General features: G+C 47.0%; 1 protein-coding gene across 1 annotated transcript; it reads right to left on the reverse strand.

Moving 5' to 3' along the window:
• Positions 1 to 1653: 1653 nt before the first annotated feature.
• On the reverse strand, positions 1654 to 3248 carry LOC102246621 (poly(U)-binding-splicing factor PUF60). Its single transcript, XM_005864064.2, has one exon. The coding sequence runs from the start codon at positions 3236 to 3238 to the stop codon at positions 1697 to 1699; it is 1542 nt and encodes a 513-aa protein (XP_005864126.1). The 5' UTR covers positions 3239 to 3248; the 3' UTR covers positions 1654 to 1696.
• Positions 3249 to 14870: the final 11622 nt, after the last annotated feature.

Genomic DNA, 14870 nt, shown 5'->3' on the forward strand with positions numbered 1-14870 from the left:
TGGGAAGCGAAGCAGCCATGGGGGCAGGAGACCTCCCTCAGAAGGGGTGAGGGTTCAGGCCTCTGCAAAGTTGGGGGGGTGAGGGTCTGTGCCCCACCTCTGTTGACCCCCAAGTTGTCTCCTGATGGCCCCTCTGCGACTGTGCCTGTCTTAGGTTGTTCCTACCCTGAGGAATCTTACCTGTCTCTGGCTAACCAGCCATCCTCCGGGGCCAAGCAGGGTGATGTGAGGTGTGTGAATGAGGGAGGTGCAGCGCCCCCCTGCAAGAGGTTCAGTTCTGTCTCCTTGGTAGCCTATGCCCCCGTGGCCTCCACGCCCAGCACCTGCCTTGGGCTCCCCTCGCCTGCTGGCAGGGCCCTGGCTTGGTCACATATCTTGGGGAACCCAGGTTTCTTCTCCAGGGAGGGCCCAGCTCACACCATTGGGCGAGAGACAGATCCAAGGCACCGGCCACCACCAGGCCTCAATCTCAGCATGAACAGAAAGCCTAGGCAACAGCTGTGGGCAAATGGACTGTGAGAAGAGGGTCCCTCTTGACACAAGGGCAAGAGGGGCTAATACAGAACAAAGGAGGAACGGCTGTCAGCATGTAGTCCCAGGACAAGGCTTCCTCAGCCCAAGATGTCAGGCTCTTGGCACAAGACAACTCCACATATGGGGCATATACCAGACACCCCCATTCACGGCAGAAAAGGGAGGTGCCCTTCCTGGAACGTCCTGTGGAAATATACAAGCATATCCTCTCCCCCGGGTTAAAAGTACATCAGGTCCCTTCCAGGCTCCTGTAAGCAAGTCTCTCCATTTGACGAGGACTTTAGGTTTAGTTAGATCAGGGTTCCAATGTCTGTACATCGGGGAATTTCCCTCAGAATCTACATTTAGTATATTAATTACAAATAGAGTATGTTGTAGAACATGATGAGGAGAGGAATATTTAAACTCATTTTCTTGTAATTTTTTAATTTGTGTTTTTAAAGTTTGGTGAGCCCTTTCTACTATTGCTTGGCCTTTATAAGGTATTCCTGTAGTATGTGCGATGCCGAATGTAGAGCATAAGTTTTTAAAAGCTCTAGAGGTATAGGCAGGCCCATTGTCTGTTTTAAGTGCCCTTGGTATTCCTAGGTAGGAAAAGCATTGGAATAAATGTTGACTTACATCTTTAAAGGCTTCTCCTGTACGTGCAGAAGCAAGGATAACATGAGAAAAGGTATCAATACAAACATGCACATAGCAAAGTTTGCCAAAAGATGGGACATGAGTAATATCCATCTGCCATAAGTCACAGGGTCTAAGTCCTCTTGGATTAACTCCAGTAGCAGGGCTAGGAAAATGAGTAGGACAATGGCCGCAGTCACGCACAATACTTCGAGCAGCTTCTCTAGATATGCGATAATATAGACGGAGAGCAGAAGCATTTTGATGGTGAATGGCATGAGACCGCCGGGCTTCTTCTAGAGCTGTACAAACTACTGGGCGAGTTAGTAGATCCGCCTGATAATTTCCTTCGCTTAAGGGTCCTGGTAGGCAGGAATGAGCTCTAATATGTCCAATATAGAAAGCCTTTTCTCGTTTATGAATGTAAGTTTGTAGCTGAGTTAACAAAGAGAAAATGGCTGTTCTTCCTTGTGGGAGAGAGATGGTCTCAATAACCTGGGGGAAACAAGGGCAAGAGCACGTCCAGGGAGTGGGGCCAAGGTCACGCGGAGAGGTCACTGTTACCAAAACGCTCCTGGTCGTACACTTCAGCCACCACCTTGCGGCCGGCGTACCAGCGCCCATTGAGGGCCTGGATGGCCTTGTGAGTCTCGGAGGCCATGGAGAACTCCACGAAGATCTTGACGATGATCTCGGCGTCCTCCTCCTCGCCCTGCTTCTCCTGGTAGATGATGACGCGGTTGACGGCCCCGAACTTGCCGCACTCCTCGGTCACCTCCCCCTCCAGGTCGTCATTGATGTCCTTGGGGTCCACCATGTTGCGCAGAACCATCACTGTGGACTCCTGCTTGCGGAGCAGCTTCTGCATGACCATGTGGCGGGCGCTGCTGCCAGAGATGTTCATGTGCTCCTGCTCACTCAGCATCTCCAGCCGCTCGGACTCGGGGAACAGCTCCTCCTTCTCCTCCTCCTTCTTGGGCTCCAGGAGGCCCAGCGTTGGAGGGCTGGCAAGGATGGGGTTCACCACTCCCACAGAGGGGATGGTGACAGGAATGGGAGGCTGGGCTGGGGTCACACCTGTGATGACTCCTGGGGCCTGGGCAGCCATGACAGCCTGAGGTAAAGCTCCCAAGGGCTGGGCCAGAGTCAGTGCAGGGGACACCAGTCCAGGGGTGGCCAGGGTACCCAACACCGCTGCTCCAGCCACTGCTTCCTGAGCCGTAATCTTGGCTGTGGCTGCAGCTGCAGCAACAGCAGCAGCTGGCGGGAGGCCTCCAGGTGTGGCAGGTGTAAGCAGGGGCATAGGGGGTGTGACAGCCTTGCCCACCCGCAAATACTGGCCACCCAGGTCAAAGAGGTTCATGGAAGACACGGCATCTTGAGACGACTGGGCCTTCTCATACTCAATGAAACCATGGCCCTTGTGCTTGCCTGTCGTGGGGTCCCGGGCCAGCGTGCAAGATTTGATCTTGCCAAAGGCCTCAAACACGCTCTTGATGTCATCATCGGAGAGGTCCTGATGCACAGAAGCCACATAGATTCGGTTGAAGGCACGTGCCTCTTCCGCCAGCTGCTCTATGATGGGCTGGGCCTGCCCTATGTTGCTGGGCCTGCCCACCTTGATGTTCCTGCCGCCCAGCATCACTGAGTTCATCTGGTCCAAGGCCAGCTGCGCAGCCTCTGGGACCTCGTACTCCACAAAGGCAAAACCCTTGTGCTTCATGGTGACGGAGTCCCAGGACATGTCAATGCTCTTGATGGGCCCAAAGGGGGCAAAGGCCTGGCGAATGGTGTCCTCACCCAGCTCATAGGAGATGGAGCCCACGTAGACCCGGCACATGACGGCCAGTGTCTGCTGCCGCTGAGCTGCCATCTGCAGGTTGGTAAGCTGCTGCTGCCGGTGCGCGATAGTCTGCTTCACCAGCACACTCTTGATGCTCTGCTCCATGGCGTACTTCTTGGCCTTCTGGAGGGCCTCCTGCTGCTCGGGCGTCAGAGGAGGCAGCCCCAGCTTTGTGGCTGTGCTCTGCCCGTTCTCCATCTTGATGGAGTCTGTCCCGAGAACTAAGGCCGCCGTCGCCATCTTGCGCCCGCCGCAGATTTCTGGGGCCTGCTCCTTTGAGTGAATCCCTGAAGTGTGTCTCCAAGAAGAGTCTCCGAAGTCAGTCTCCTACCAGTTAAATCCAACCCCAGCAGGTCCAGGGGTTCCCAAAGGTGTGGACAGAGTCGGCAAAGAAGGAATGACACGGAGACAGCGTGTCAGCAGTTGATCAGCAGCCTAGCCAGGTTCTCTAGCCAGGATCTCCAGCCAAGTTCTGTCTTTTATTGTCTTGTTACATCTGTATTTATACCAGTTGATTTTAATCCTGTCAACTTCTATTCCAAAGGTTAGAGCGTTTCTTATCTCCATTCCAGGGAGTAAAGATTATGTAGCTTAAGCATGATTGTTCATAGTCAAAGTGATTAACTACCCACCTGGCACTTAGTTAAGGGGTTTTATTCCCTCCCTAACTTCAGGGAAAAATCCCTACCTGGGGAAACAACCTTTCTCGGAGAGGTGACCTTGGTTAAAACACATAGCGCCAAGAAGGGGAGCAAACATATTAAGAACAGTATGCCATATATGCCAGGTCCCTTGAAAAATATGCTGTGCAGATGTTTCTTCCCTGCAGCGACTGTGTCAAGCAGCAAGGATGGACCGGCTTCCGGCAAGTAAGGTCATGTTTTCTGCTAAAGGGTTGACTGTCTGGTAGTAGAACCAGACCAAAAACAAAAGAGAACAAAACACCAGCCCAGGCAATAACAAAATAATGTGGCAAATGGAACCCAGAGGAAGGACACCTCACCCATCCTGGGGGCTTTTAGAGTCTCTCGAAGGATAAATTAGAGTCAGCTAGGCAGGACTGGAAATTTTCCACGCATCTGTTTTTACAGAAGTTTTGGAAGTGTGAGCAGGCAGGACCCTTTGGTCACTTCAGGGTATGCCAGTAACACTGCTGGGTGGCACCCAGCTCACTAACAAGGACAGTGAGTAAGGACAGAGCACTGTCTGCAGTTTCCCAAACTCTTCTCCAGCCAGGATATCATTTAATTTTTTTGTTTTGTTTATTTTTTTAACCCTCAGAGACTTCACCTTTTGAAAACTAATGTCTGTCAATTAAAGTGCATTGATTAAGCAAACTTAATTATCATTCTTATTATAATACCAGAGGCCCGGTGCACGGATTCATGCACTAGTGGGGTTCCTTGGCCTGGCCTGTGCTCTCTTGCAATTCAGGACCCCTTGGGGGGGATGTTGGACTGCCAGTTTCGGCCCCATCCCCACAGGTCAGGCCAAGGGACCCCACTGGTGCACGAATCCATGCACCAGGCCTCTGGTATGCATATAAGATCTTTGTTAATCTCTTCCCACCCTCCCCCCTTCCCTCTGAGATTCATCAGTCTGTTCCATGTTTCCATACATGTGCGTTGAGCATCTGCCCCCTGGTAGTGCACGTTACAGCTACTGGTCGAATGGTCGCTTAGGCTTTTATATACATAGATATCCAAAACATATGTAATAGCGAGTTGAAGCTTCTGATTATCACAGGATAGCAAATGACACTGCACTGGGGAGGATGTGATACCATTGTAATTAGCTAGTTATTAATAACCAAAAAGGAGCAAACGGGAGGCCAGGCATTAAAGGCATGTCATTTGGGAAGCTTCACCAGGAAGCTGAAATTTTACACTCCTCAGGGAACCACCAGCCCATTCCCTGCAGATCATTGGGGGAAGGGGTCCAATAAAGGAGAGATATACGCATGGGCAGTGAAGTTGGGGTGACTAGGAAAGGTGCCTGTCAGATCTGGGAACAGAGATGATTGGCCAGAATGGGCAGGGCTATTGCAAGCCTGTGAAAATTTGGGGATACATAATCCCCCAAACAAAGTTGCTCGCTTTCTTGGCTCTCTCTTGGTTCTTGGCTCTCTGGTTCCTTTGATTTTGCTCCTGCTTTTTTGCATTTGTCCATGTTCCCTCCCTGGTCATGTGTCTGTGCAGACTCCACATGCAATGGACTGATGGGCTGCAACAGGGAACACAAACTAAGCTAGCTTGATTCTGTTCTGGACACTGCTCCAATATGGAGTGAAAATTCTGGACACGGACTTTGATTCTAGGTCTATTGAACCACAGCTATACTTCCCTTGGTCTAACAAAGGGAAATGGGACCTTGGAGACCAGGGGTTTGATTCTACAATACCTCCTGTGTGAGTCTCAGAAAATTCCTTTTCTCAGGACATCACAAGGACCTCTCTCCACCAATAACAGAGGTAACTCCTTATAAAATCAACAAAATCTTTACTTAGGTCGGACAGACTTACTCTGCTAAGGTAGGATTTGCATTAGCCTTTTCTTGTCTCTCTCTCTCTCTCTCTCTCTCTCTCTCTCTCTCTCTCTCAAAGATATTTAAGTAGCAACCAGTTCTTTAGTATACACTAACTGTGAGTCAGGGTCCGTGTATAAATATCAGATAGTCTAGGGCAATTTCCAGTTTTTTCATTCAGGTGCACACTTATTCCATATAATTATGTTTTTTGGTTGATACCAGCCACTCTTATTTCCATTTCAGTTCCCTGTGAAGCCTCCAGCACCTGATGGATGAGATTCATAAACAAAATTCATTGTTTCCAGTAAGCTAAGGAATTCAGGAACCTAAAACATCCAGTTAAGAAAAATCTCTTGGGGTCATGGTAATTAATTATCCAGGACTCCATCTCCCAACCCCATGGCTCTGTGATCTTGTATAAGGTGACCTCCCGGCACTGGGGCTGGAACAGCATGGGCGCAGCCTCTCTGTCCCTCCCCAGGCCAGGACATCTTCAGCTACCCTTTAGCTTTCCAAATCCATTCCTTTATCCAGACTTCCCTCCGGAACTTGGGTCCCCTATTCCCCTCGCCTATGAGACAGCTCCACTGCCATGCCCTGCAGAAGCCTCGATGCACCACAATTTGACCCACTGTGCTTTTTAAAAAAATATATTTTATTGATTTTTTACAGAGAGGAAGGGAGAGGGATAGAGAGTTAGAAACATCGATGAGAGAGAAACATCGATCAGCTGCCTCCTGCACACCTCCTACTGGGGAATGTGCCCGCAACCAAGGTACATGCCCTTGACCGGAATCGAACCTGGGACCTTTCAGTCCGCAGGCCAACGCTCTATCCACTGAGCGAAACCGGTTAGGGCTGTGCTTTTTCATCCTCATCTCACATCTGGTTCTGCTCCTGCCCTGCTTATCTTAGATGAAGCAGCCGCCTCCATCCAGGCTGTGGAGTGCAGTCCTTATCTCCCACTCCCTTTCACTCCAACAAGACTGTCAAGGAGTCCTATTGATTCTCGCTCCTAATTAACAGTGGCTCCTCCCTCCTCCTCCCAAGGGCACTCTCTTGGTTCTGATGTTGGGGATCTTTTGTGGGTATTCCTGTGTGGGACTCAGTAGTGCTCTCTTTCTGGGAGACTTCCTACAGAATCCCCCCTTCACATCACCTGCAGACTTTTCTTTAAAAAAGTCAGATCTAATTCTATTGCTCTCTCCTTAAAAGCTTTGCAAAGCTTCCCATTGCCTGCAGAGTGGCATTCTAATTCCTTAGTATGGAATGCAAGGCCCTCCTCAATCTCACAGGTGCCTGCATCTCCAGGCCCTTGTCCTGCCACACCTTCCCCAGCAGAACACCCTCCTCCAGCCGTGCAGGACCCTCCTGCGTCCGCATCAAGCCAGATTCCTGCAGGCGGCCCAGGTTGCCTCGCCTGGAATGCATTCCCACCCTCTCCCTTCTATCATCCCTTAACACCCCCTCAGATGTCATCTCCTTCTGTCGCTTTCTGAGTGGAGTCTCCAGCACATTTTATTAAAATTATTTCTTGCCCTAGCCGGGTTGGCTCAGTGGATAGAGTGTGGGCCTGAAGACTGAAGGGTCCCAGGTTTGAGTCCAGTACATAGCCCAGTTGCAGGCTCAGTCCCTGTGAGGGAGGCAACCAATTGATGTGTCTCTCTCACATCGATGTTTCTGTCTCTCCCTCTCTCTTCCACTCTCTCTAAAAATCAATGGAAAAATATCCTCGGATGAGGATTAACAACAACAAAATAACAAAAAATATAAAATTATTTCTCGGTTTGTCTCCTTGAAAAGACTATAAGCACCTCCAAACCAAGAGGGGTCACTTCAGAGTGTTTCCTTTGTTGGCACTTAGTAGGTACTCAACAAATTTTCTGAATTACTAAGCAAGTAAAAATCTAGGGCCAAAGCTAAATTCTAAAAACTCCATAAGGAAACGGAACTTCCATGTCTTTACTGCCTTGCTCATGGGGTCTGACCACCTAAGCTTGGGTGGTATTAATCTTAATTAATGTTAATCTTATGAGTACGTAGTTTATTGTAGGCACCAGTTTAAACTAGAAAGGAATAAGAAACAGACATTCAGAAGTAATAATACATAATGCTTACTATGCGTCAAGCATTGTTCTAATTTCTTCACTGTTATTTTCTCTGTTTTACAGGTATGAAAACTGAGATTGAGTAACAATTTCCCTGAGATCACACAGTTAGTATAAGAGAATCTGTCCAGAGTCTGTGTTCTCACCTGCTCCATAATATGTCCTCTGGTATAAAAGTGAAAATGACAACAGCTGCCCAGCCGGTGTGGCTCAGTGGTTGAGCGCTGACCTATGAACCAGGAGGTTGCGGTTCGATTCCCGGTCAGGGCACATGCCTGAGTAATGGGTTCGATCCCCAGTTAGGGGCCTGCAGGATGATTCTTTCTCATCATTGGTGTTTCTATCTCTCTCTCCCTCTCCCTGTCTCTTTGAAATCAATAAAAATATATTTAAAAAGAAAAAAAAGAACAAGACAGCAGCTACCAGAGACTGAGTGCTCACTGCATACCAGGTTCTAAATGCTGTATGTGGTTTATGTGACGGGAGCCCTGGACAGCTTCACCCAGCAGTGCTTTGTCATCCTCATCTGTAAGATGGGATACTATTGCCTCCAACCTTAAGGTTTGTGGTGAGGATTAAGTGAGATAATACACGGAAGAAGCAGAATCGTGCAGACCTACTTGTTAAAGGACCAGTTATTCATGCAACCCCAATGGGCACTCAGTGTTAGTAAGGGAGAGAAGGCAAGGAAAGAGGAAGTGACACTGCTGGCCGGCAGCGACGAGACCAGGGCCCCAGCCCAGAAGAGTCAGAGCATCGAGGCTCTGGTTCACCAAGGCACTTCCTGAACCTCTTGTGCTGGGAAAGGTCACCCTTTCTAAAAGCCACCCTTCCTCCTGGGGAAGAAAGAGCCCGTTCATCTTTCCCCATCACAGAGGGACTTCGGTGCTCTTTGCAACCCTTCTCTTTCCACCAACAAATTTCCTTTGTCTTCAAACCTATGCATGCATCTCCCTACCTTACTTCAAGCCTGTGCATACATGCCCCTGAACTTAAAAAACAACAACAAAAAAACCCCCCTGCTCTTTCTGACCACCACCACCCTCTGGCTGTCTGCTTTACCCGTCTAACTTACTGAGTGACCATTAGTTCTCACCCCAGGGTCTTACCATGTCCTGGAATGTTCTCTCTGTGACAAGGTACTCTCCTTGCCCAAAGCGGGCAGAAAATGAAGAATCTCTCGGCTTATCTAGCAGAGATAGACTGATTACGTGTAATGTCGTAGGAGCAAGAGAAACATACGTGATTTTTCTGCTTTGCAAATTAGAGGGAGCCGAAGAAATTATTTGACAAATCTTTTATTTTTATAGATTTTTTGAAAAAGGATGTGGGGTGTGAAGGGGAGGCCTATGGAAGTGTGAGAGATGAAGGAGATGAAGAAGGAAGAGAGAGGAAAGAATTAAAATGGGAAGCCAGGAGAGGGCTCCGGGATAAAGTTGGTCTGAAGGATCAAGAGAGAAAAGTCACAAGAGAGAGAGGAAAGAACAGTGTGAAGGGACAGGGACCAGAGTGACACGAATCCAAACATCAAAAGGATGACAACAGGAAGAGGCCAAAAAGTTAGTGAGAAAATTGACATGAAAAAGTGGCATTTCAGCCCTAGCAGGTTTGGCTTAGTGGTTAGTCGGCCTGCAGACTGTAGGATCACTGGTTCAGTTCCCATCAAGGCCACCTACCTCGGTTGCAGGCTCTATCCGCGGCCCTGGTCGGGGTTCCTGGGGAAGCAACCAGTTGATATATCACATCGATCTTTCTCTTTCTCGGTCTTTTTCCCCTCCCTTCTACTTTCTCAAAAAGAAAAAGAAATGGCATTTCATTAGCCAACATAAGAAAGAGAATTGGGCTCTTTGGGTGTCTCCAAATCCAGACATTTGCAGGAGGGGTGGCCAAGACTTAAGAATCTTTACTAATTACATCCCTGCACTGGCCCTTCTTTTGTTTGCTTCCTTCTCTTACTGCTTCTTTCTTCTTTTGTTGTTTGAAGGTTGTGCTTTATTTGGAGGCACTGTCCCTTATATTCCTGATTTTATCTCTGTACTTGTTTTGGGATTACATGGGTTTAGAAAGTGGGTTAAAACAAATAAATGGAGTCACCAGTCTTTGAAATGGCTTTTCTTATTCTGTCATGAACCCACACTGTCAAAGATCACCAACAATGCAACCCTGATGTTTAAATGGCCACTGGTCCTTCGATGTCAGGCTAAACTATCAACAAAATCATCCAAAAGGGGAGATGGTGGATGTGCATGGTCCTGTTGGATCTTTCAAGGTAAGAGGCCAACTATAGATGCCCGTGGTGGCACTGAGGCCGAGGGGAATCTGACCCAACGGTGTTTGTGGCATTAGGTTGGTTAAAAATGAATAAAGCAGAGAGCTATACCTTTATCCTGCCTGACCAACCAGGCTGCTTTGCTGTCTGGAAATTTAGCTTCTTTCCTGTTCGTAACATGGCAGGAAACATACTCCATTTTCAGTATTCTGGGTCAGAATAGCTCTTTGAAATGCTGCAACATTTTGCATGGCCCCAGGAGGTTCAAACCTCTTCTTGCTTTAATAATCTTTTTTTTAAAATATATATTTTATTGATTTTCCACAGAGAGGAAGGGAGAAGGATAGAGAGTCAGAAACATCGATGAGAGAGAAACATTGATCAGCTGCCTCCTGCACACTCCCTACTGGGGATGTGCCCGCAACCAAGGCACATGCCCTTGACCGGAATCAAACCTGGGACCCTTGAGTCCGCAGGCTGATGCTCTATCCACTGAGCCAAACCGGTCAGGGCAACTTTAATAATCTTTACAGGCTGTGCAAACTTTAAAAATATGTTTTTACTGATTTGAGAGGGAGAGGGAGAGGGAGATAGAAACATCAATGATGAGAGAGAATCATTGATCAGCTGCCTCCTGCATGCCTCTCACCGGGGATGGAGCCTGCAACCCGAGCATAATCCCTGACCGGGAGTTGAACTGTGACCTTCCTGGTTCATAAGTCAACACTCAACCACTGAGCCACGCCGGCTAGGCCAGGCTGTGTAAACTTTTAATTTCCTGCTTTCTTGGAATGATTTTCAGCGATCTACTCATTTTTTTTTTACATTTTGAAATTCTGCAACGAAATAGGGCTCGGTTTGTCTTTGTTATTGGAAGTATACATCCTATCAGCTGGCCCAGAGGTCTGCAAAACTAGTTTCTCTAGCCCCTGGCAGTAAAGCCCCCACAGCCTTGATTAATCATCCTGAGCTAAATGCTTGCACAGGGCGAGAAGCCTTCCCTGAGCGAGGCATTCTCCCTGAGCTTCCATGGGCGGTGTCCAGGGCCCTTACAGTCTTCAGCTTTAAAAGCTTCCTTAAGCGGCTTTTCATTGACAACACTCAAATCACGTGCCAATAAGAGTGGTTTCTCACTTCTTGCTAAGAGGTTCTAGCCTTGACTAGCAGTTATAAATAATATGTATCTATACTGAAAATAAAACAGAAGTACAGTAATTCACATTATACCATTTAATATGTTTAATGGAAAAGAGTGGAGCATGTTAAGAAGTAAAATGAAGGGTCTTTAGGAGGGAAAAAAGTGCTAGAATTCACATTGAAGGTATATCTTTGTCTTAGAGTTGTTGCCACTGTTTTGGGTTCAGACACCTCACACTTATCAAACCTAGATTAAGAATGCAAAACAGGTGACGGACCAAGAGGTACAAACTTCCAGATCTGAAATAAGTAAGTCATGGGGGTGTAATGTATGGTGTAGGGCAGGGGTGGGCAAACTTTTTGACTCGAGGGCCACAATGGGTTCTTAAACTGGACCGGAGGGCTGGAACAAAAGCATGGATGGAGTGTTTGTGTGAACTAATATAAATTCAAAGTAAACATCATTACATAAAAGGGTACGGTCTCTTTTTTTTTTAGTTTTATTCATTTCAAACGGGCCGGATCCGGCCCGCGGGCCGTAGTTTGCCCACGGCTGGTGTAGGGAGTATGGCAATCATATGTACAATGGTGACAGATGGTAACTAGACTTATTGTGGTTCTCATTTCCCAATGTAATCAAATGTCGAGTCAGTGTTGTACACTTGAAATGAATATAATATGTCAATTATGTTTCAATTAAAAAAAAACCCAACTATCAGTGAAAAGCTCTGACAGCTGCTGCTGAGTGGCCAGTCTCACCAACATGAAAGGAAGCCTGCACCAGGACAAGGAAATTGAGGGGACAGGTACAGACCACAAAGGGACCATTGTGGTTGTGGGAACAGCAACATCTGTGAAGGTCCCTTTGCTTGCAGCAAGCTGAGGGGAATACTCTGAATTATGAAGCATTCTTTCATATCAGCTACAGCCTTTTCTCTGGTTTAGACACATACACATACTCTAGCAGCAAAGAAAAGAAAAGAGCTCATCAGCTCGAGCTTAAGAACTGCAGAGGCTGGCCATAGGTTGGGGGGACACATGTGGCTGGTGGAATGTTGAGCGAGTTATCTGACCTGAAATGATGCCAGTTAGATTTTTGCGAACATTTCCTTCCTTCCTTCCTTCCTTCCTTCCTTCCTTCCTTCCTTCCTTCCTTCCTTCCTTCCTTTCCCTTCTTCCTTTCTTTTTTAAGAGATTTTAGGTGGGAAAGAGATAGGATTTTGATTGCTTGGAAATATTCTTCTATCTTTTTTTTTTTATTAAATCTTTATTGTTCAGATTACATTTGTTCCTCTTTTATTCCCCCCCATAACTCCCCTCCTCCCAGTTCCCGCCCCACCCTCCGCCCTCACTCCCCACCCACTGTCCTCATCCATAGGTGCACGATTTTTGTCCAGTTTCTTCCCGCATCTCCCATTCCCCTTTCCCCGCCAAGAATAGTCAGTCCATTCCCTTTCTATGTCCCTGATTCATTATAATCACCAGTTCATTCTGTACATCAGATTATTTATTCACTTGATTCTTAGATTCACTCGTTGATAGATGCATGTTTGTTGTTCACAATTTGTATCTTTACCTTTTTCTTCTTCCTCTTCTTAAAGGATACCTTTCAGCATTTCGTATAATACTGGTTTAGTGGTGATGAACTCCTTTAGCTTTTCCTTATCTGTGAAGCTCTTTATCTGACCTTCAATTCTGAATGATAGCTTTGCTGGATAAAGTAATCTTGGTTGTAGGTTCTTGGTATTCATCACTTTGAATATTTCTTGCCATTCCCTTCTGGCCTGCAAAGTTTCTGTTGAGAAATCAGCTGACAGTCGTATGGGTATTCCCTTGTAGGTAATTGAGTCTCTTTCTCTTGCTGCTTTTAAGATTCTCTCTTTGTCTTTTGCTCTTGGCATTTTAATTATGATGTGTCTTGGTGTGGTCCTCTTTGGATTCCTTTTGTTTGGGGTTCTCTGCGCTTCTTGGACCTGTAAGTCCATTTCTTTCACCAGGTGGGGGAAGTTTTCTGCCATTATTTCTTCAAATAGGTTTTCAATATCTTGCTGTCTCTCATCTTCTGGCACCCCTATTATTCTGATGTTTGTACGCTTGAAGCTGTCCCAGAGGCTCCTTACACTATCTTCGTATTTTCGGATTCTTTTTTCATTTTGCTTTTCCGGTTGGGTGTTTTTTGCTTCTTCGCATTTCAAATCTTTGGCTTGATTCTTGCGCTCCTCTGGTCTGCTATTGGGTGTCTGTATAATATTCTTTATTTCAGTCCGTGTATGCTTAATTTCTAGTTGTTTCTTTATCATAGCATCGAGGGTCTCATTAGTTTTCGTGAGTCTCTCCTCAAGTTTATTGGCAGCTTCTAGCACATTATTGCAAGCCCTCAAAATTGCGTTTTTTAGCTCTATATCCTCCATTTCTGTCATGTTTTTTTGTCTCCGCATTTTTTATGCTTTCTTGGTGCACCCCCTTGTGGTCTTTGTGCGCAGTCTTGTTCTAGTTAAGCCTTGATTGTTGTAGTTAATATTAGAGGGATTTGACCACCAGGCCGACTGGCTGTGAGAATCAGCTGTGTCTGCTGCAGTGGGAAAACTTCTGTCCTCTGGAGAGGTGCTAATCTAGCCTTTGCCTGAGGCTATCCGGCAAATGGCTCTACGCAAGGCTTGGGCGGGGTGGATCGCACGGGATCAACAGGGCAGGCGGAGGGAGCGGTTATGGCCGCTCTCAGTCCCGTTCCCAGAGGCTCTGCTTCTCAGAACCCCAGCAATGGCTGTAAACCTCGTAGAGAATGCCGCCCTCACGTTCCAACTGATGCCAGACAATCCCGCCTCTCCCGTTTGAGTCCCCAGAGACTCGCCCGGATCCGGAGCTCAGAGTCTGAGACTCCCTCCTGATTGAAAACGACAACCGCACCCTCAGCCACCAGCCCGCTTTGCGCGCGCACCTCCGCACCTGAGTATTTTCCACACTGCGCCTCCTCTGAGCCTCGGTATGCTGTTGTCTTTCCTTCTAGTTGAAGAGTCTCTCCTCAGCCAGCTTTCCTGTGGTTCTGGGTGATGTCCTTTCTGTCCTTTAGTTGTATTTTTGAAGTGGTTGTTTGCGGCAGCAGTCTGCGGTGTTTACCTATGCCGCCATCTTGGTCTCTCTCTCCTTGGTTTCTTCTATTCTTCTATCTTTGAAATAAAACTTGTACGAATACAGTAGCCACTAGCTACATGTAGCTATTTAAATTTAAACTAATAAAAATGGAATAAAATTAAGCATTCAGCCCCTCGGTCACACCAGCCATATGTCAAGTGCTCAAGAGCCACATTGGCGGTGGCTGCTCCAGCAGCGCAGAGATGGACTGGGCCCATCACGGCCGAATGTCCTTGTAAGCTGCTGCTCTAGTTTCTTGAGTTCCTTTGCAAATATTACATAGTTACTTTATTTGTTTACGTCTCCCTACCTCTTTAAACCTTTTCCTTATAAAATGAGGCTAAAAGGTTTCCTTCAAAGGACTGCTAGAAAATTTAAATTAGATATTATTTGTATGTAGAGCATATATCCCAGTTCCTGGCCCATGATAACGCTTAATAAATGGTTGCTCAACAAGTCCACTCAGCCTGGAGCCAAACACATTTGTATTTCTAAAGGGCCTGTAGCCTACAAACCCTTTTGAAACCATTTCTTTGTGAATCAGACTATTTTTATGGGAATAAGTCACCCATCAGGGTTGAGAAGAGCCATTCTGAGTCGCAAGCAAAGTAAGGCTTTTGCTTCCACCATGCTTTGTAGCTTAATAAGAAAGAGGAAGAAAGAAATGAAACTCTCCTTTGAGGAGCAACAGTTCTATCCC

The sequence above is a fragment of the Myotis brandtii genome, unplaced genomic scaffold, assembly GCF_000412655.1.
Source record: "Myotis brandtii unplaced genomic scaffold, ASM41265v1 scaffold185, whole genome shotgun sequence".
Lineage (NCBI taxonomy): Eukaryota > Metazoa > Chordata > Mammalia > Chiroptera > Vespertilionidae > Myotis > Myotis brandtii.

What these genes read in the sequence shown, in the direction of transcription:
- LOC102246621 (XM_005864064.2), bottom strand. Translation starts at nt 3,238, where the DNA reads ATGGCGACGGCGGCCTTAGTTCTCGGGACAGACTCCATCAAGATGGAG.